The 23,555-nt window shown below is 36.1% G+C and overlaps 1 protein-coding gene across 1 annotated transcript in view; it reads right to left on the reverse strand.

The window, feature by feature from the left end:
* LOC149279414 (dihydropyrimidine dehydrogenase [NADP(+)]-like) overlaps positions 1–23,555 on the reverse strand; it is a gene marked incomplete at its 3' end in the record, with an annotated part of 261,334 nt that overhangs the window by 90,131 nt on the left and 147,648 nt on the right. The window contains exons 12-13 of the mRNA XM_089501186.1: positions 21,747–21,931; positions 21,013–21,228 (exon numbers count right to left, since the gene is read on the reverse strand). Coding sequence (XP_089357312.1) covers positions 21,013–21,228; positions 21,747–21,931 — 401 coding nt within the window. The remainder of the gene's footprint in view (positions 1–21,012; positions 21,229–21,746; positions 21,932–23,555) is intronic.

Genomic DNA, 23,555 nt, shown 5'->3' on the forward strand with positions numbered 1-23,555 from the left:
GGGTGTCTTGGTGGAGATGGCAAAGCTCTGATGAGCTGGAAGGAGAGACTCGCAAAAGTAATGCAAAAATTTTGACGTGTCTGAGACCTGACCCTTGGTGGTCACCGTTTGCGAGCCATCCCCAAGTCTTTTACTTCACCTGGTATTTCAAAATGGACAGAGTAAAGTGTACAGTGATGTAAAAGGATCATTGCAAGGAAGACATCTCTGCACTATTGAGAGATTTTTGTGCACGCATACTGTTGGATTGGCATCCAAACTTTTGTAACGATTAACTTATAACCAACTAACTAAGTTTCATTCTACAAACTCTCAGCTTGATGCTCTGCAATGTGGTTTCCACTCTTGGGCCTCTCTGCAGCCTTTGACACAGTTGACTATCCCCTCCTTCTACAAACCTTTCACGCTCATGGCATCCATGACACTGATCTTTCCTTGGTCAAATCCTACATCTCCAACTGTGCCTCTTTCCCCTACCACTATCTGTTGGTGTTGCCAGGGCTCAGTTCTTGGCCTTTACTCTTCTCCATTGACACCTCTTCCCTTGAACAACTCATATCTTCCTTTTGGCTTCTTATACCAACCTAATCTACATTTTCATCTCCTGACCTTTCACATTCTCTTCTAACTCGCCTCAGCCTGTATTTCTAGAATTGCACTATGGATCGTGTTGCACTACAAGACTGCCATCCCCTCTGTCTACTGTTGACCACTATACCATCCAACCAACAGACCACGCTGCCTTGGTATCACACTTGACTCTCTCCTTCATCCGTTACCGTTACCTAAACATCTTCCAAATTTGGCCATTTGTCTTTTCTCATCTGCTGCTCTACTGTGCCAAGGGCTCCATTGACTCCCCATACCCTCCAGAATCAAATTCAAACTTCTTACTTCTTAAACAATTTATGTTTAATTTTGGATTATCCAGAATTAAAATAAAAACTCCCCATATGTATAACCATTTTAGACAGTCATAAATTAAAATTATATTTTATATCTTATATATATAATGGTGTGTGTGTCTGTGTGTCAGGATTATGCTGTATAACATTATAATATATTATATATATAATAATACTATAATAACATTATAGTTGTAACACAAAATACAGCCATTATCATTTTGATCCTGACCTCGAGATCTCTGGATACTTATTGCAAGAGGTAAAATGCCTGTGTCTGTATCTCTTTCCCAATACCTTTCATTGTTACAGTGCAGCTGCAAATTAGGTCTGTCTGCCGGTGGCATTGAACATAGAAGAATAGGCTATTCCTTAGAACAATTAAGTAATTAGGGTGCAGATAAACAGTGGGGGTGTAAGTTGGTATGTAAATGCAGTCGGATGTATGCTTTCTTTGTTGCATATCAAATCATCTTAATTTTGTAGAACTACATAGAAAATTTTGTTCTGTGCCTCTATTTACATTCTATTAAGCCAAGAATAGGAAGCAGAGCCAAATATTAATTGAAGTTGAACTGCAACATATCCTGAATTATTCAGACTCCTAGGGTACATGGTTTTTTTTTTTTCTCTCTCTCTGACACATACACAAAACACTTATTTCGGAAATGGTTGAGTACTAAAAGTATTTGAAAAACGTCTCTTTTTGCAGTGGTATAAAATTTAAAGAAAGGAGAGCACATTGAGGGATGTGTCTGTTAGAAAGGGCAACTATTAGAATGTTCCTGCTGATTGCTTCACTGTTATCATTTTGCACCAGAACCACTTTAAGTACATAATCTCAAAAATATTTTGCCAAACGTGTTCTTCATGAAAAAAAATATTGTACTTAAGTGACATTTTAGAAGTCCTTGCCATAAGAAGTCCTTTCCAGAAGATTGCCCCTTCATTGTCACATGAAATTGTAGAGTTTAGTTCGGGGTGTCCAACGTGCGGCCCGCGGGCCAAATGTGGCCCGCCGGACAGGGGTCTGTGTGGCTGGGGGATAATACAGTGGGGGCATCAATAGACAAGAGGGTGGTTGGGCATCACATTAACCATTACAAAAGGGGTGAGGGCATCAATACACAAGGGAGGGGGTTAACTGGGTCATCACATAAATCAATACACAATGGTGTGGGGGCACAAATGCACAAAAGGGGGCAATACACAAGGTTGTGGGGGGACATTAATCAATAGTAAAGGGGGCCTGGCTGGGGCATCAACACACAAGGGGGCAAAAATGCAAAAGGGGCAGTTAATGACAAAGCAGTGTAGAGCCTGTCCTGGTCTGGGTGTCAGCGTGGCAGAGCCTGTCCTGGTGTGTGTGTGTGTGTGTGTGTTTGGGTGTTGGCGTGGCAGAGCCTGTCCTGGTGTGTGTTTGTTTGGCTGTCGGCGTGGCAGAGCCTGTCCTGGTGTGTGTGTTTGGGAGTCGGTGTGGCAGAGCCTGTCCTGGCGTGTGTGTTTGGATGTCGGTGTGGCAAAGTCTGTCTTGGTGTGTGTTTGGTCATCTGTTTCCTGGCACTTTACTTACTGTAGGAATAAATAGAACTATTAAATGTTTTCTTATACGGGGATAAAACGCCCTCCTGGACAAAACTTTCTTGGCCCAGAAAGAGGAAAAGTAAAGGTTTTGTGTTATTTACTTTTTTTTTTAGTTTACTGACTACTCCCAGTCCCATCACATAAGATTCTATCCTATATTATCTGCCGAGCACTGATGTCATCTTTATCTAGTATACATCAATGCAGATGAGTTAAAATTCTGTCTATTTATTTCCATAAAATGGCTAAACTTGTTTTAAATGGCTTGTGGACTGACTTTGTTTTACTGTTTATGTAATTTAGTATAGAATGACATATAAAAGTTGATCAAAAAACTACTTTTTTCATTATCGCCAAATTAACCCTGTATTAATATACATTATAAAGCTAAAAGGCCATATTTTCTCTCAGTGACAAATGAGTGCGGCCCACGCACACATACATTTCTGATAAAGTGGCCCACTGCAGAAAAATCTTGGACACCCCTGGTTTAGGTGATTTACAATTCAGGTTGTAAACCCTCTCTCCACACTTGCCTCATATCATAACATTTGCTATGCTATAGTATAACGTACATTGATAACTTTGGCTCCATTAGATTCCATAAATAGATTGTAAGCTCACAAAAGAAGCCTCTCTTCCCTGTTTACAAAATAATGCCTTATTGTGTTTTAATGTTTTCACTTTTTTGATATTGTTGTTAGTTTCAACTTCTTTTTTGTAATAGAGCTAGGGATTCTGCTGGTGCTTTATAAATACATTGTGAGATAATGTTATAATCCATCATGTTGGCCTATGAATAATATCGCAGGTCGTATACTCACAGAACATCAGCTTGGGTCAAAGTGGTAGTCAACCGGGAAAAAGGCCTTCAACTCAACAATGTCAACTTGGTTCCAAAGAAGCATGTGAGTTGACTCAGGGCTCCATAAAACCTAATAGAGGTGTCCAACTTGACTACCAACTACATCACCAGTTTGACATCTCTGATTGACAGACTTGTATAGCAGACTTTCTTGCTTATCTATATCTGGAACTCAAATGACATTTCAGTCTCAAACCTGTAATGGAGAACAAACAATCTGGTCCCTTTTTTTTATTTAACAGAGTAGCAAGGAACTCCTCTGTATCACAGCAAGTGGTACAGCAGGCTTGGGCATTACTTTGTATGAAACACTATTGCAAGTATAGAGGAAGGTAAGCAGTGTTCTGTTTGATACCTACTTACGCAGTTAGTGAAGTTGAATAAGACACAGCATCGTCAAGGTCAATCATTTAAAGGTATTTCTCTCTCTACTATTCCAGCTAAAACAGACTGTTTCTTAGGCTCTTTTGCCTGTTCTATTATATCATCAACATCAACTGTTTTTATATGTAATGTGTAAGAGAAGGCACTGAAGAAAGTTTAATGTTAATTTAAAACTCCTAGACAAGCTGTAAAGCAAGCCCAGGCTGGCTATTTTGCCTACCGGGCAAATGCATGGTTGGGCCAGCAGCCCCATAGGTCTGCATATTTACTAATACCTCCATACCAGTGGCATATCAGGAGTGTGTGACGCCACATGTGATGTGTGGGCTCCACAGCTGTTTAGTCTTCACCATCCCAGCTTTCCTGTAAAGACTTATTTTCTGCGAAGCACTAAAATGCCACTGAATTAGATTTCCACTTCTACTTCTGTATAACGTAACAATATGAACTCCCAAGGCTTCCCATGCCGCTTTTTTTTTTTTTAACATGTGGGTCTGGTGGCATAGGATAGGGGGCAAGAGAAGGTCAATTTACAATTGCCGACTTGTCTTCTGAACACTTAGAAATTTACTCAACTGGGAGAGTCATGTTGATGAATTGAAAAAACCCTTTATGCTGGGTGAGGGGGGTATAGGGCTCTGTACTACCTTAGGTTTATTAATTATCCTTACCACATCATGAAGGAAGGAGCGCAATAGTCAGGCCTTGGGGTTAATAGGGACTCCTGTGATATGCTGTTCCATTTTATATATTTTTATTTTAACTTAGTTTTAAATGCATATACATGTCTCTGGGTGTTTTTGTTTAATGCTTTTATAAACTTCAAGTAGGTAAATGTGGGTCTCATGCTTTCACATGTACTCCCACGCATATATATAAACGCAGCATCGGAGGCTCCAAAACCATAGATATCACGGTCTTATCCAAAGTCAATCCTTAATACGACTAAACATTCAACTTATTAGTAAATAAACCACCCTTATTTATTGCTGCAAGAGAGGCCACTTACCACCTCATATTTAAATTCATAGTCACTGTCAGCATTGGTGCAGTCTGGCCATAAAAGAAAAGATTGGTTTTCACTTTTACTTATTAGCTCTTTATAATAAATTTCGTTTTTCACAGGATGAAAATACATTGGATATTTTTAATAAAACATGCTTTCATCTGGGACTTTGTCTCGCATGTTTATAAGCATTTGCTAAATGACACAATAGCAAGTTTATATTGTGGTGTCAGGGAGAAATCCAAAACATTAATCATGGTGATTGGGGCCAGATTTGCTTACAAGGATACCAGGTATTCCCCTGTAGGGCGCTTGTTCTGTGTCAGGTTCAGAACTGTGTCCTGAGAGTGGCCAGAGATGAGATATAGCAGTTTTGGTGCTAACAGAGATTTGATCTCATGTACTTGCAGTTTTGTAGTGTGTGTGCACAAAAGTTGTATAGAGTGGCTGAGGATGCTCTGGGTGGCAGAGAGCGGTGTAGTGTGTTTGCAGGGCCGGCCCAAGGCATAATGACGCCTGGGGCGAAGTTTAAAGTGCCGCCCCCCCATTATCTACCCTTCCTCTGCCGCCCCCCCATTATCTACCCTTCCTCTCCCTCCCTATTATCTACCCTTCCTCTCCCCCCATTATCTACCCTTCCTCTCCCTCCCTATTATCTACCCTTCCTCTCCCTCCCTATTATCTACCCTTACTCTCCCTCCCTTTTATCTACCCTATCCCCCCCTTTGTACTTACCTTTCAGCAGTCCTGCGGCGAGTCTCCCTGCTCGGTCTCCATGCCGGGTTGTAATGATGAGTGCCGGAAATGACGTCATCTTCCGGCGCTCAGCATTACAAGCCGGTACTGAGACCGAGCTAGAGGGCTCGCAGAGGAGAGGGGCGCCGAGCGGGTAAGCGAAAACCACTCGGCGCCCTTCTCTCTCCTCCGCTTAAAAAAAAAAAAAAAAGGGCTTGGGGCGGCAAAGTGCTGCCCCTTCAAAAGTGACACCTGGAGCAATTGCCCACTCTGCTCCATGGTAGGGCTGGCCCTGTGTGTTTGGATGAGTTTACTCTTTCTGTGTGGCTAAGAGTGGTATGAAGGTTGAAAAGTGGTTTAATGTGTGCTACTGAGTATGGTTTGTTTGTGGCTGAGTGTGTGGCTTGCCATTCATTTAGGTATGTGCACGGCTGAATGTGACATGCGTACCAGAAAGTGGGTTAATGTTTACAGCTGGGTGTGAGAGGGCTGAGGGTGGTGGTATATGATGTGTATGTTTGAGTGCATGACAATTGGTTGAGAATAATCTGTGCACTAGTATGTGTGCAATTTTGTATAGAGCTGATTTTAATTTCCAGTACAGTCTTGCATGTAATCCAGACAGGGGTACCATGCTTTGATGTATGCTGCCAAGCGCTCTCCCATCATTCATTCCTTATGTTTGTTGTTGGTTAGTGTTACATTTTTACCTTTGTGGTTTAATAATAATGAAGTTTGTTAAAGGCAACTTCAAACGATTCATGGAATAAACAAATTATGAATTAGAAACTCAACACCCGGGGCTGCAAAACTGTAGATAAATAATTCTGGGCACAATTATTTTCCCATACTTACAATTTGCAAAGACTCTAAAGATGCATCATGCTGCTTATACGTGAATTTTCTTTTTAAGTTGTGTTATTCTTTACTTAAGAAAATGGTAGCTTTGCCTTCCTAGTTATAAAAAATGGAAATTTTAGTTGCCAGTTTTTGGCCTACCGGCTACAGAAAGAAAAACAAAATATTGTTATTCTTTTTTAAGCAAATATAGTAACTCATATTTTTGTGATGATTATATTCTAACATATGTAGTCTAAAAGCACTTTGTCTGCCACTACACAGCAGCGAGAACATATCCAAAATACTCACAAGTTAATTGCATTCAAAATATTCCATTAAAATTTATTTTACATTTTAACTTTTCATTTGCACTAAGAGCAACAGCTGAAGGAACTTAACATATTATATTTTTGGAGACACACCGGCTGCCGTTAAATAATTGAACTTGTAATAATTTTTTTGTGATACTATTTATGTAAATTTTAAAGGGGGAGATTGGTCATTTATTTTCATCGGCTCCTTACGCACTGACAAAATGTTTATTGTAGCAATTTATTAATGTTCACATCCATCTCAATAAGCTGAAAAAATAGGTCTCTTCTGTCATTTCAGTTTTTCTGTAGTATTTGCCATATCGGATTTAAATTAAGAATTACAGGTCATAGGACTGCCAGTAATATAATCGTGGAACAAAGAAGTATGATACTTAACAAAAGATATTGTATATTTAATAAGGACTTAATGTATCTAAATGGCCCATATTTTTCATAGTATGAATTACTTTACATCTATCAAAACAGAGCAGCCAGGGGATGGTGGCAAGAGAGGGACCTGCCCAATTGATAATTTGGGGGCATAGCCATATACTCAACATAGAACACCTCAACATCTGCAAAATCTGAATTCTTACGGTTTATATAGCAACATATTATACCATATTATATTATAGCAACAACAATATATAACAGATATGATGCTGCTAAACAAACTTTACAATAAGCAGAAATATGTTAGGAATATCTAAAATGAAATATTGTAAGCAAAAGGCAACAAAACATTTAAAATGTTGACTTTGTTGTAACAGCGCTACAGAATCTACTGGCATTATATAAATAAATGTACTGTAAATGTTATACAAAATCAACATGTGAAGACCAAACAATGTAACACATTTCACAGTGCTCTACATTTAACTCATAGCGCAAATGACTAAGTGTGTTACAAAATTATTAAAACATCCTTTGGTGAGCTTTGATAGATGCTTTTTTGATTTTTTAAAATTTAATCCTAGGGTAATTTTCCAAACCCAGAGAACTTGTTTTTTAAATATCACACCTCTAACCACATAAACTGAAGTGATTTGCTCAAAGGTGTGTTGTTTGTTTACCTATCTACCTGGGCATTTATTATTATATATACTACTGAAGATTAGAACAAATGCATCATCATTTTTTTTCTTTCTTTATTTTTGATTTACTGTTTACTTGCAAAGGGATCTTTTCACTACTGTTATCATTGGACAGAGGACCCGAACGCCCTTCTTATTTCAGAATTCCTATTATGACATCAATGCATTCAAAGAACCTTACACAATTCCAACCAGTGTTAAAATATGTTAATGTGTCTAATAAAGGCATACAGCTGTTACCACATCATAACAATATTTAGTATTTCAATGTATCAGAAGCATTTCAAACTATAGAGAAACTAGAAATATGCTAAATCGACCATAGTTGACAATTTTAATAATCATCTATGACACACAAATAATTTTGTTCATGAAAATAAATGTCATGGTTGAGAAATATTGCTTACAATTTGATAATGTTTTCCACATTTCAGACTGGCAGTCCAGATGGAGAGTAACTGCCATGTTTCAAAAACATTGAGTTTATTCACTAGGACTCATTAACACTAGACTGTATTACTTTGGGCATGTTGTGGATCCCACTGATACTCAAAGGGTTAAACTACAATAAGAGTGACCATAGTTGGATATTTATTTTAGGACTAAACAAGTCTAAATTGGAATGGAAGTTGTGTTTTGTGGTTCCAAACGGTATACTTGGGCATAATGTTTCTTTTAATGGGAAGCATATAACATTATGAAGCAGAAGAACAAAAAACACTAATTTGATAATACAGTAGAACACATGGGATTTTCAGAACAGACAGGCATCATCCAAACTCTATAAGTCCCCCTTCCAGAACCTAAACTGCAAGTTGGACAACAATACCATGTCTGATTGGATGGAGTTTACCTACATAAATAAGACGAGGAATAGTAATTTCCAAAAACAAACAGCAAATTATATTGTCTCTAATTGTAAACTAAACATAATTACATCCATGTAATGTCCGTTGGAGCTAAAATGAATAATTTAATAGTTAAGAAAGCAACAAAACAGCAGGTTTCATTTTCAGCTTATTCCAGCTCGGCAACACATTCTGTTAAGAAAAAAGAATTCTACAAAATTAAACAAATCTCTCAAAATAAAAAATTTAACACTGCTGCCATATTTGGGAATTGGAAATAGAGCAGAAGAGGGGATTCGAAATGTCGTTCTTCGTATACTGTTAGATTCAGACTCTCATCAGGCAAGTGCTACATTTCAGACACCCCTTATGTAGCAAAATCATGCATCTGGATAGCAGTTACTTGTCTGACACAGATTTTTAACACAAAGCAGTTAGGATAGTTTACCAAGCTTGACGATAAGATGCATTTCCCAACATGGCTACTATTGTAAAGCTGTGGAAACTTAATAAAACCTTTATTGTACATATGACAACCCTTAGCTACAACTTCTGTCATCCATTAAAAAAGTGTTCTTTTCAGGCATTATCTCTGCCAGTTCTTACCAGTTTGCCAACTGACATCAGATAAAAATTCTACAAGACTGCTGTGCAAGCGCACGCTAATTAACCATCAGCTTAATTAGACAATTTACTGTGTAATTAGCAGCCAATTAGTCAACACCTCTCAGATCTTATTGACTGCTGTGACAGCGTACTCTAGTTTGCACATTCCAATACACAAGTTACCTTTCCTCTCCCTAGTTAATCCCCGTGCAACAATATACAGGACAGTCAACAGTGATTATTTCTCAAGATCTACAAACACAGTAGAAAATAAATCAATACTTCCCTTTTCCAATTTTTCTGTTGTTTACCGGATATCATTTGGCACAGCCATGAACGGACTTAAAAATGCCAAACAATATTATTTTCAAATGACCTTTTCTTGTGACCTAATACATAGATAACATTACAGGTAAATGGTACAAACAATGATTTTATTGACTATTATAAATTCTATTGGCATACCTGATATTTGCCTCCAGCTGAGCACAAAATGTTTATAGTACTTTAATTGTTTTTATTAAGTTATCATAAGGCTTTTTTCCCATCTTCATGGATGGGCTTTTGACTATTAGCATCATTATATTAGACAATGAAATGTTAAAGTTACAGATTGTTTTTGCGAGCGCTAATGAAAGTTGACTTATGTTCACATTTTTGAAAACTTGCGAGCACACATGGTTTTTAAAAAGAGCCCATTACGTTTTGCAATTTTTTGAGAAAAGAGAAAAACTACCACCATCTCAGGGTACAGAACTCAAGTGGCGATTTTTTGACTACAGTAAAGACTTCTATTATCTGTGTCTTGCATTAGGTATCTCCCTTTTTCATGGGTATATAAATGTTTTCTTATGACGTGATTTAGAAAATAGTATATACACAATAAATCTAAAACTGCTTCAAGATTATGTGGCCCCACGCAGAGTTATATTAGTGTGTCCTATGCCCTTTTGTTCATTTCCTCTCCTTTTTAAATAAATTAAATATCAAGCCAGGAGGCGAACTACGTACAAATTCAAAAAGAAATTCAACATTCCACATATGTTGACCTACCACCTTAATTTGGAAGCCCAACCATCAAAAAAGGTGGCAAAGCATATTTTTTTCTAAATGAATGGTGTTTAATTTAGTGACCAACCTAGGTTGAAATGCATGGTTTGCAATTCAACTACAATATTAAGCACCAAACAGAAATACTGTATAATAGCTTACTTCTGCTAAAAATAAGCTGCATTAAAAGCACTAGAAAACTCTTTAGCAATACAGCAGGGTGCAAATAAATACATGCACAGACACAGAGGTAAAAAGACTATATGCAAGGGACAATGTCATCATTTCCATGTCAACACATAGACTGTGACATAAGAAACCCAGTGGCGTCGGCGGGGGGGGCCAGAGGGGACCATGGCCCCCCCTACATCATGCTGTGCCCCCCGGTGTGCCCCCCCAGTTGAAACGCCGGCTATTTTTTTTTTTTTTTTAATAGACCCGGAGGACAGAGTGAGAGGCGCCGAGCGGTTGCTGAGGAATAAGTTCTCAGCAACCGTTCGGCACCTCTCACTCTTCTCCGCGACCGCGAGGCCTCTTCCTGGTTCGCAGTGCCGGCATTTCAAGCCGAGCGCCGGTATATGTCGTCATATCCGGCGCCCAGCAGTGAAGCCGGCAGAACCAGGGATACAGAGACCTCGCGATCTCACCGCTGGACAAGCCCAAGGTAAGTGAACTTCAAAGGGGGGGTTAGAAAGTTAGGAGGGGGTTAGAGAGTCAGAAGAGGTAGGAAGTGAGAAGGGGTAGATAAGGATAGATTGGGAGGGAGAGGGGGTAGATAGGATAGATTGGGAGGGAGAGGGGGGTAGATGGGATAGATTGGGAGGGAGAGGGGGGTAGATGGGATAGATTGGGAGGGAGAGGGGGGTAGATGGGATAGATTGGGAGGGAGAGGGGGGTAGATGGGATAGATTGGGAGGGAGAGGGGGGTAGATGGGATAGATTGGGAGGGAGAGGGGGGTAGATGGGATAGATTGGGAGGGAGAGGGGGTAGATTGGGAGGGAGATGGGGGTGGATGGGATACATTGGGAGGGAGAGGGGGGTACATAGGATAGATTGGGAGGGAGAGGGGGGTACATAGGATAGATTGGGAGGGAGAGGGTGGTACATAGGATAGATTGGGAGGCAGATGTGGTAGATAGAGAGGCAGTTGTGGTAGATAGGGAGGGAGAGGGGGTAGATAGGATAGATTGGGAGGGAGAGGTCTTTATGGGACAAAAACGGCGTACGTTCAGCTGTTTGGGGACAAAGTTGACATAATGTGTAACTTAGGTGCTGGTCAGGTTCTATGTGGGCAGTGTGGACACCAGGGTTGGCTTTGGGGTGTGTGACCAGTGATCTATGCCTGTAATTTAGGGGGTTTTATCTATACCTTTAATGCAGAGTTTATATGTAATTTCCAATTGATTTATATCTGCAAAGCTGAGTTTTGTGTCATTCTGTTCATCTGTATCGCCTATATTTCCATACATTATTAATGTTTACCTGCAAATATAGGATTTGCATGTCTTATTCAGTTGATTAATACCTGGAGTGCTGTTTCCATGTGTTGATTATTTGATCTAAACCTTCAGTGCTGAGTGTACATGTGATTTCCAGTTGATATATACCTGCAATGCTGGGTTTGTGTGTTCTGTTGCTTTATACCTGCAATGCTATGTTTCCATACATTATTTATGTATACCTGCAAATACAAGTTTTTTTTTTAATCTCATTCAGTTGCATGTGCTGTTTCCATGTGTTGTTTATTTGATCTATACCTGAACTACAGGGTGTAAGTAAAAGAACGCTATGGTTTAGTGAATGAGGGGACAAAGGGACTCTGGGGATGATTACAGGGGAGAGGACCTCTCAATGTCACGGTGCAGTCAGAAGGAGGGAACACTGCACTGACTCTCACTGTCTTCCCCTGATCTGCAGTCAGTGTGGCAAATATATTGGCAGCAGGGTCTAATATTAATATATATTGGCTGCAGGGGCTAATATTAATATATATCGGAAGCTGGGACTAATGTTTATATATATCGGCAGCAGGGGCTAATATTAATATATATTGGCTGCAGGGCCTATTATCAATAAATATTGGCTGCAGGGGCTAATATTTATATATATTGGCTGCAGGGACTAATACTATATATCGGCAGTAGGGGCTAATATTAATATATGTTGGCAGCAGGGTATAATTTGTATGTATATCGGCAGCAGGGTATAATATAAGTATGTATCCGCAGCAGGGGCTAATATTAATATATATCCGCAGCAGGGGTTAATATTAATATATATCGGAAGCAGGGTGTAATATTTCTATATATCGGAAGCAGGGTGTAATATTGCTATATATCTGCAGCAGGGTCTAATATTTATATATATTGTCAGCAGGGGCTAATATTAAAGAATGAAAAATAACTGTCACTTTAGCTGTTATTTTGAAATCATATTTTAATCACAGTCTTTACTTCAAAGAGATAAGTGCATATTATGTAGTTAAAAATGCACGTCTAACGTGTGTGTATATATATATATATATATATATATATATATATATATATATATATATATATATATATAGTGTATATGTACCGTTTTATAATTGGCCCCCCTACTTTGGTCCCTGGCCCCCCATGTGCCCCCCCTAAATATGAAACCTGGAGACGCCACTGAAGAAACCACTTTGCAAAATTAAGAGCATGACCTACAAGTTATTTGGTCTTATTTAGTACCGAATTTGGTCACTTCGATAAGGATGGACTAATGAAATGAGATCATGTGATCATGAAATAGTTTATCTAAATGTGTAGGAGCATTTGAATGCTGGCTAATTTAGTCTTTGATTAACACATTGCATTTACAAAGGTTTCCTCAATGTATAAGAATCTATTAGAGATTAGATTTGTGAATTCGGACTTGCATATTTCATTAATTTGTACAAATCTCCGAAAGAGGCAAAACCTCCCCACAAAAAACTAAGTAAACAGCTCAAAATTTCTGTTCACATTTTTAGGCTCACACACTCCTATGCTCTTACACTCTCATTCACATTCTCTCACACTCTCATTGACTCTCTCTCATGCACACTAAATGTCTTCCTACCTTTTCCGACGACCACTTCCACATCCCTCAGCTTCTTTTCTTCTCTAGCATCTACTTGTTCTTCTGTCTTCTTTCATCGTACGCATCTCTGCGCACTTCCTGGTACACTTCTACAAAAATAGTGGAGCTTCTGGTGATATTCTGTCCCCCCATTGTACCATCAGGGGAACGGGTATACCTGGAAGCTCTTCCATTTTGCCCAAAGATAAGCTATTACAAATTTCAATGGCAGAGCTTCCAGTGACATCCTTTCACCCTTTGGAGTGTGAGAGAGTGAAGAGAGAGTGAATGAGAATGAGTGTGGGCGTTGTTTCTGAAAAATGCCAGTTTTTGCCCGCAAACGAATGGGCCAAGAACTGAAAAATGTGCCTAAGTTGTTATTGGCCCATTTGCACATGTCTATTTACCTTTGATCATGATCTATCATATCTATGATCATTTTGCTTTCTGTCAAAAAAGTGCATAAACACTTTTTTACCTAGAATGATATTAACATTCTTTAACATCAATAATAAACATATAGTGACTTCATATTGGGTTTGTGATCCAAGAGGCTTTTATCACTAGGGAAAGAGCACAGTGGCATTTCTGCAGTTTCACACTGAGAAAATGTTGTCTTTTAATGTGTCCATCAGGTGTTTAATTGTTTAAATTCCATGACACAAAAAAGCAAAAAGCTTCAGACAGTGGAACAGATTAGTTAACAATATTTTACTAATAAGCATGTAGCACATTTTATCTGTCACTGTAGTTTGGGAAACTGTGTGATTTTTAATTATTTTTATTTCTACTCTGAATTCAGAAACATCATCCATTAAATTCACATTATTTCTTTAAAGGTGTATTGACTTGAGTATTCAGATATACAAACATTTTGATACATTTTGTATTTAATCTCACAATAACTTTTTTTTCTAAAATAAATTGAGCAAGTCCTCGAAATCAGGGAATCTTTACAAATCAAGTTGTTTTGCTTCAGCAATTACAGTGTCTAGTTTTCTAGTTCCTGATAGCCCACAATAATGTTCTAAATTATGTTCTTTCCATAATGATGTTCTAAATACTTGGAGGTCTAAAGTCACATGGTGGTGATTCTCTAACATCAAAGTGTTATTTATGAGGTTAGTCATCTTGATTTAATGCACACTGGGTGCAGTTTGAGTAAAAACTTTGCAGATCTTCTACAAGTTTGCAGGTGTACTCATTTTTTATTAATTAAAAACACTTCTAAATTAACAAGGAATTTGGATCAAAACTCAGATTTCACCACAACCAACTTTTCTAGAGAATTACCTTCATGTTCAGTAGACTTTACAAAACAAAAAGTGACCTGATTTGAAGCCATCAACCAGAGTTGTGTACTTGATTGATTATGTCACTTGTCAAGTGCAATATGGTCTGGTTCATGTTGATGATTAGATGTGAAAATTAAATTAGACTGCAGAGGAAGATAGCAATGTCCTTCAGATGCATCCTTTGTCAGACTGCTCTACAAGGAACTAGGTGGTCCACATGGTGTGACCTTTCTGGAAATAAGCACTGAGTTTAAACATATCTATGATTTTAATTTGCACTGAACATGACACAGAATGTAATACTGAGAAACACTACCAATATCAGCTAAAGGAGTAAATTAAGAATTTATTTATATTTACTTACTAGCTGCATACTGCTTCCAGGGCTAAATATGTATTTTAGAATCCTATTTCAGCAGTTATATTGTTGTCATTTTTGTTTCTATGTTTCATTTGACTATACCTCACTTAAAATTGTATTCGCTCACGATTGCCTCTATTTAACACTTCGAATCAATTCAGAAATGCCCTTTGTATTTATCAAACACATAAATAACTTCTTGCCTTCCTATTTTTCTACTGAACATAGTGACAGTTAATAGCATGTAATAATCACCTCAAAATGTACAATCGCAAATGCAAATATATAAACACATATGTTAGTTTCCTCCAAGTTTAATTGTATTTGTTACCCTGAAATTTCCATATGGATGCTCCGCTATCAGCATTTACTGGAAGAGTTGAAGATTTGAAACATGTCAAGAAAGCATATTCTACTTTCCAAGGATCTGCTTCTCATCATCTTTTTGCTCAAGCTTTCAAAGTTTTGTGTAACTTCTGTATGTGGAGGTTTCCAAGTGTATTATGTATTCCAAGGATAAAATATTTTAAAGATGAAGCCAGGCAACCAAGAGTATACTATATGAGATTATTTTTATAATGGCATGATAAAGGCAGCTGCAAATCGTATGACTTCCTAACAAAATAAAGGCACCCAGAACCCAATATATAACCAGTTGTTTTATATACAAAAATGATACATTATTAAACAGTGGTACCCACTACACCCAATTTAAAAATAAACAAAATGTACATTTTGTCTATAGTCTAGGTGAGGTTATTAACCAGTTGGCATACCAATAAACAGCCAGCATACCCACATTGAACATTAAGCTAAAAAATGTCAAATCATGTGAGTATTTTTACAACTTTGAATCATGTTACCTCCCTAATGCACTCCCGAATGCACCTAATGTTACCCCACACCTTCCTAGTTTCACTTATTTTGATAATATTAAGCAGTAAGGATGTTGTGACCAATGTGTTCTAAAAATGGTCTAATAAAATTTCTCAGACATATGTTTGGAGGGTCAGATTCTATCATACCATGTGAAATAACATGGACTCCTGGGGTTTATGTATTAAAACTACCTATAGAATGTTGTTTATAACTTTTTGTTTAGAAAGTTATGCACATTGAGATTGGTTGTTATCTGTGGTAGGGCCAGAATTAACTGATCAATTTTCTTTTCTGACGTTTTTTTTTTCTTTTTCGTGATCCACCTTTGTAAAGGTTTCCTGGGCCAGTCAAGGAAAATCAAAATGTAAGTTATAAGTTAAAATGGAAGAATAATCACACAGATCCTAGCAAAAGGCAAGAAAAAGGTTCCTCATACGATACAAAGTAGGTGGGTCATCTTTAAACACCTTATAACAGGCTTATATAGTGTACAGAGGTGTAAAATGTAGGATTTTGGAAACTTGACAAATCTATTTTAAACATATGGTATTACTCCTCACATAAGCAGAAAAAAACAGCTTCATTAAGTTTATCCATGGACACAAAACGGAATATTGGGAAATATTTAATGTGCTAACCAAGGTCTATCTTCTGTCTAGCTTTACTTTATACAATCGACCTTGACAAAATCTATTTCAGCTGTATGCCAATAAAAGAAAACACAAGGTAACATGAGTGCTTTGACATGCATGGCAATGTTTAGTTGTAAAATTTAGAAAAGCACTTGATATTTTAACGATTAAACACTTGGTAAACAGATTTTTGTAACATAATCACACTAATTATGCAGAGCATCTAGAAGAGATAATCTTTCCCTTATGGCCTTCCTAAAATGATGCAGTTTCAGCTGATTTAAGTGTTCTTCACTGGGAGGAAAGTCATATTTCTTTTTAGCTTTAGAAAGACACAATTAATCAATAAGTAATGACTGTTAAATAAACTGTTAGTCTATGACTACTGTTAGTAAAAATTGCATTTCAGCAACAGTTTGTGAGTAATACATAATGTAATTTGGTTACAGCATAGTAATAGAAATATAAAAAAAAACATGAAGAAAATATAATTTACTATTCTAGTGAACACATAGACCTGTTATTTGATAAGTATATTTATAAATGGTCTGCTATAAGTGTTTAATTCAATAACAAGTTTCATATACATATATTATATATATATATATATATATATATATATCATATCTGTTTAATTTAAAATAATTATGCAGGGTCACCTCAGCTCTTCCTGCAAGTGAAGCTAATCTGAGTTGTCACTTGGGAACTTGGTATGTTTTCATTCAAAGTCTCTGGATAAAGATGATCTTTAATCATTTTAGGGTACCCAAACTACTAACCCAGCCCCTTTAAAAGTTAACTGGAACCCCATCCCTATTCACAGCAAACCCCCCTCTTGGATGCTTATCCTGTAGAGTAAATTTAGCGACAAGAAAATTTCAACCAAGAGAGGACAATCTGCAAAAGAGTACACAGTACGCATCCAATAGAGGTTGTAACACATATAATATATATATATATATATATATATATATATAATAATAAAATATCACCTACATTCCTTACAATAATCCGTAGTAAATATAATATACATAATTATTAGGCATTCATAGCCATAATCATAACATTGATATACAAAATATATCAAAAATACAGAAGAACATCACTGAAAGTGGTAATTTAACCCCTTAAGGACAATGGGTGGTCCCTAAACCCATTGAAAACAATGCATTTTGAGCCCGAACATGTACGGGCTTTGTCATTAACGGGTTCAAATCTTCGTGAAGGCCATGGGGGAATAAGGTCTTCATAAATGGGCGGCTTGTTCTCCCTACATATTGGAGGCCACAAAGGCACTCCAGTAAGCAGACTACAAAGCTTAGACTGCATGACAAAAATGTCTTAATATAATAGACTTCCCCAGTAAAATGTAATTGTTTTTATACAGCTATTATCCTCACTGCAATGGCCAAATTTATAATATAATCTGAGTTTTCTATAGTGTTCCCTGCTAGGATCATAATAATTTTTTCACATGTGTAAGTGAGCTTATTTGTTTATTCCTTTTTTATGTATATGCAATATATTGCTACATGATTGTGCAGTTTCCTGCTATTCATTTTCTGCCAATATATTTGTATGTATTTTTATATGAACTATTTATTTATTAATGGTTGTTTTTATTTCATTTTTACTATATCGATCGCTAATTTCGGGTTGCAGCTTTTTTTTTTTTTTTTTAAATCAGAGCGCTGTCCATTTTTTATCTGTTTTTTTTCCTATCACCACCAGATCTGTCTAAATAAGATGGTAGCTTTCTGAAGCAATTTAAACTTTTTCTTACTTGTGGTCTGGGAACCAGTTAAGAAGGATAAGACACTTCTACTTTGTATATACACCTTTCATAGGGGTTGGTAAAGTTTATTCCTTTTTATAATATTAGTTTCAATTACATTTATTCACATTGGTGATTATATAGCGCTGTATCTTGGAATTTTAAATAACTAATTAAATAGTGCACTTTGACAAGACTACTACTTAAGCTTTAGAGCCAAAAATAATAAATTCTGTGTATCATCAGTGTAATAAATTCTCGGTGTAAGGTAATTTAATGAGGCCTTAATTGAGATACCTGTGCTCATGCTGGAATATCCCAAACCTGCAGCGTTTTTTGTGGTCCTCCAGAACTAGGAACCACTGGCACTTCACGTATTTTAAATAACAATCAATTTCTTATTTCTCTTTCTTTCTGTTAACTTATATGCTACATATGCATTTTATACTGGACTGCAGCCTGGCCACGTAACCGTTATACTAATGATCTGATCCTTTTTCTTCCTTAAAACTAAACTGATTTCATTCTTCACCATATCAGTATAACAATAAAAAAAAAGAAATGCTGTTGTTTGCTGAGATATCAACTGGCATTTCACTTAAAGTCAATGCTCTATTTTTGTTACAGCATATTAGACCACAATCTGCTATCTACAAATGTCAGTGGTAAAAAAAACAGATGAGATCCAAAACAATGCACTAAATTGCCAGCACAGATAAATAAAGGGAAATTACTCAGCTGATTATTTTTATAACAAAATAGGTTTGATCATCAATGTCTTGTTAAGCTCACTAATAAGAGAGAGAAAAAATATACGTACAACATATATACCACCAAAATTCAGATCGTCAATCTTTAAACAACAACGAGGGACTAGTGATGTCGGCAGGACTGGATAATAAAATCTGAAGCAGATGTTTAGACAGGTCTCTAATTTTCTCTCAAGTCCCTTGGTAAGCATTTCATTTCTTTATTATATGCAAGCTAGGCAAATTGTACTCCATCAAAACTGTTGTGAAATTTTAATATTTTATATCATAACAAAACTCCATAGAATAACCTTTCTCTTAATAGGAACATCAGAATTTCAAATGTCAAGTCTGCTCCTTTTAATACATTTTAAATAGCTTTTTCGACTGAGCATGGTAGTGTTTTAATTTTGTATAGGTACTTTAGCTTGTAATGTATATATTATATATATATATATTTATTTATTTATTTATAATTTCAAGTAGCTCAACTGCAAACAAATAAAACATTTAAACAGCTTGGCCCCATTATTATAATTTTTTTGCAAAACTACCATCTAAGGTTTTGTTCTTTTACCTGTTTTTTTAATGACACTAATATGCCATGATAATATGAGTTCTATAAAATAAAATACACATTTTTAGTAAGGCTAGAAAAGTATGGTAGTGTACACTAATAACCTCTACATTACTAGAGCAAAAAAAAAAAAGAAAAATCAGAGCATATGAGCCAGTAATAAATGTTTGGGGAGGTTACAGCTGGCAAAGTGTGTACGGATGGAAGATGGTGCATAATAATTTTCTGAATGTGTTTCAAAAAGACAAGAAATGTTAATGCAGATTATTCTAAGACATTTACTGTTATGCTACAGTAATTTCGATTGAAAATTTGAAAATAAGCTCATTAAAGAAATTGTCTCCATTTTTTTTAATTAGAACTGAAGACACAAGTAACATGGTTGCGTACTTGTAAAAAATAATAATCATTTTTGGTCTAAACATTTTTCGGCACTGGATGAAAACAGAAATTAGGGAACTCAAGATATATTTGAGTTCTATACTTGAAGGGGAAAGTCACTAGATCCGCCACCAGCAGACAAAATACATGAACGGATATCTGGAGGGACATTCTTAATTATAGGAGTGGAGACCATTAAATACATGTCCAAGAGTGTCATCTTTTTTTCTATCAACATTTGTTTATTAGGGAAAGTGTTAACTTACAGTACATCATGTGGTTATAGACACTAAAGTAGATTATATATAATCATACATGCACTTAAGAATGGCCTCCCATAATTTTCCAATCATATAGGGTAAGATGTGCACATACAACTGAATGTCTATATTTCCCAATAAATGAAATATATACTGGTTAATTGTAGAGTGTCATAGAGATAAACCAGATTTCTATACATTCGTACAGTATAGCTTTTTAGTTTGCAATTTAATTTGCACATAATCATAGTGCCATTTTTGTATGAGTTAAATGAGGTGAAGGCAAAAAATAGCTAAAAAAAAAATAAATCAGATCTCCCATGAACTTTGTCTGTGCAATCACATCACTGAGTGCAAGTAATGAAAGCAGCGTGGCTGATTATTGAAAGTGACAGCCACACAAATCAATGCATGTCACCAGCAGAGTAAAAGCAGATGTTTCTGATTAATCAGAATTACGTGTTCACATCTAAATAAAAGCAAACATTATACAATCTAAATCTGGTACTTAACAGTTCCACAAAGAAAACCGTTTATGCTTATTATATGTAGCTTTGTCTAAGGAGTCTTGAGGCAGCAGCAAAACAACACACCGAACACAGCAATGCAGATCTAGCCAAATGAGACTAGTCCTAGCCACTACCCCAGAAGAAGGGAAGTTCCTGGAGCATGTGGAAATATGTCATATGTGTTGACACGAACACACTCCTCGGTACTATATTAGGTTGACAGTTTCCTACACAATCATATTTTACTCACAATAAGTACAAATTGAGTTAACTTACTTTTTCGAGAGAAAAGGTTTTTGTTACTGCAAATCCCCAACCCGCTTCAAAGGCTCTGCGAATCATTGGAGCACTAGTAGTAGGAGGAGCACTCGCAAGGCCGAAAGGATTCATAAATTGCAGTCCAACCATTTCCACGCTAATATCTACCAAATCAATTGGTGTATAGAAGAGTGGTAGCTCAGGTTTTTCAGGAATCGACACACCTTGTAAACTCTGTCAAAATAAATAATTTATATATTTATTATTTATTAATAATTCTATATTACCAACTTTGAGACTATTAGAAAAATAGAACACAACCCAACATGTGCGTGTTTACACTATCTAGAACATGAAAAGATAATAGAAAACTGTAAAACTATTGTACTTCTAAACTAAAGCGGATTTTTCAAAGATGGCCGAAGAGCATATTCTGAAAGACAGCAAATCAAGTATCCTCTTTCTAAGACTTCCAAATTAGGAAGCCATTACTCATTTCAAAGATCTTTTAATAAATATTAATTTATACTATTTCCAGCATATGTGAACAATAAAAATAATTAATACAGACACATAGATTGTTGATTTTCCCTTATGCATTTCATTTTAACATTGAACTGTAATGGTCACCTTTATCATCTGTTTGTACCAAGCATTTGCCAGTCGTTCCTAAGAACTAGTGCATGAAAATGATTGCAAATAAAAAAGGTTGTCAGTTTGTTACTTTTATGTATTTACATTTGTTTAGTTACCTGTATATACTTATGTATATGCCACGATGCTTGTTTTCCATCGTTACAGGATTCCACAGTGGTATTAGCCAAACCTCCAATATCTCCCCCAGCGAACACTCCAGGGTCACTGGTTTGCATTGTTTCCTGATTGATTTCAGGTAGACCCCATCTGTTAAACTTTATAGACTTCATTGCATTTATCACTGCAAATAAAGAAAGAAATACATAAGTGGAGAAAGCCCGAAGCATGCTCAATAAGCGAATGAAAAAAGCTAAATGGTGTGAATGGACAATTAAAGTTTAATTAATCTTACCTTTGCTATGAAGTGAAATATAATTTGTTCATCAATGCCATTTTATATTTTTATTATTTATTATTGAATATTTTAAACAGTACTTAATAACTAGGGAGACTAAAGAACCTTCACAATAACATTTTCAATAGGCAAAAATAATAATAATTAAAAAAACACAAACAAATATGTTGTGATGATTTCTTATTAAAACTCATAACAGGCTCTTGATTACCAATTACGAATGCATTGTAAATAAATTTCATATTTGTCTTGACCTTAGTGTTTAATCTTATCAGATGGATACAAAATCTTAGGGACTTTACGTCTTAGAAATGGAAATGACAAAAATACATTAATAACAAGGTTCAAGAAAAAGGGAGCAGAAGTTTCAAAGGACACCAAAGAAAATAATAATTTTTTTTTCTTTAATCCATCACAGTGAATTGCTGCTTTGAATACATATCCCATGTCCTTGATAGAAGGGTAAGAGATTATAAACCACATACTAAGATTAATATGTTCACAGAATATTTCACAGAACATGGTCTAATTTACTCACTCTTAATTTGGAAGAAAATATCTGATATTTTATATTCACTGTTTGAATTGGTTTTTTTGTTTGGAATTAAGAAAATGGTTAATTTAAGATATATGTTGTGTTATGCAGAAATAGTACTCCAACAGAAGGCTATAATTTGGTCAACATAAAAGCACATGATTAATAATATAGGGGCTAGCACCTATCTGTTCCTCTACTAAAAGGGGAAATGGAAAGCTACCTAAGATCCAAACATTCTCAAGTGTCCAGGTTTATATTTTTAAACTACTGATTATTTCAGGTATATAGAGACACTATGAACTCTATTGATGGGTTGGTTCCTGTAAGGACACATTGCTGAGAAAAAGTGTGCAGATGTGTACATGATCCCAGTTTAAGCAACTAGTGGGAATCTGTATAAAATAATGATGTATCAGAAAATATGTTTATTTTCATTTCAGAATTAGAATTTTCTGTCGTTCTAAAACTGAGTCAGAGCACAGTTGCCTAAACATTTTAATTTGTTACAGTAACCCCTTATGTTCTTTAAACGCCACCAAAATGTAAGGACTAAAGTGAAACAGAGATATCCGTCATCATGTACAGGAATTGTTTGTAAACAATTGTAAATGCAACACAAAGGACAAATACTATTTTTTTTATCTATTTTTAGCATTTCATTGCATACCTAGTAGGCACTGGCAATATGACCTGTTTATCAAGATGTACATTTTGTCACCCAGAATTTTACTATTTTGCAAAATACAACAAAATCTCACAAAAATGCTTTAATGTTAATTTATGTTTTTTTTTTTTATAAAAAACAAAACAAATCAAACACAAAGAAAATTAAATTCAAGGAGGGGATTAAAATTTGGGACAAATGCAAAAACTACAATCTAGTGAACAGGAAAGCAAATTTAGGACAGTTGACAGGTATTCAACAATACATTCTGATTGAGTTAACAATTTATAAATCAGAAGGCCCATGGA

This window comes from Sceloporus occidentalis, unplaced genomic scaffold (assembly GCF_023333645.1).
Source record: "Sceloporus occidentalis isolate IW3139 unplaced genomic scaffold, rSceOcc1.0.p SCAF_166, whole genome shotgun sequence".
Taxonomy (NCBI): Eukaryota; Metazoa; Chordata; class Lepidosauria; order Squamata; family Phrynosomatidae; genus Sceloporus; species Sceloporus occidentalis.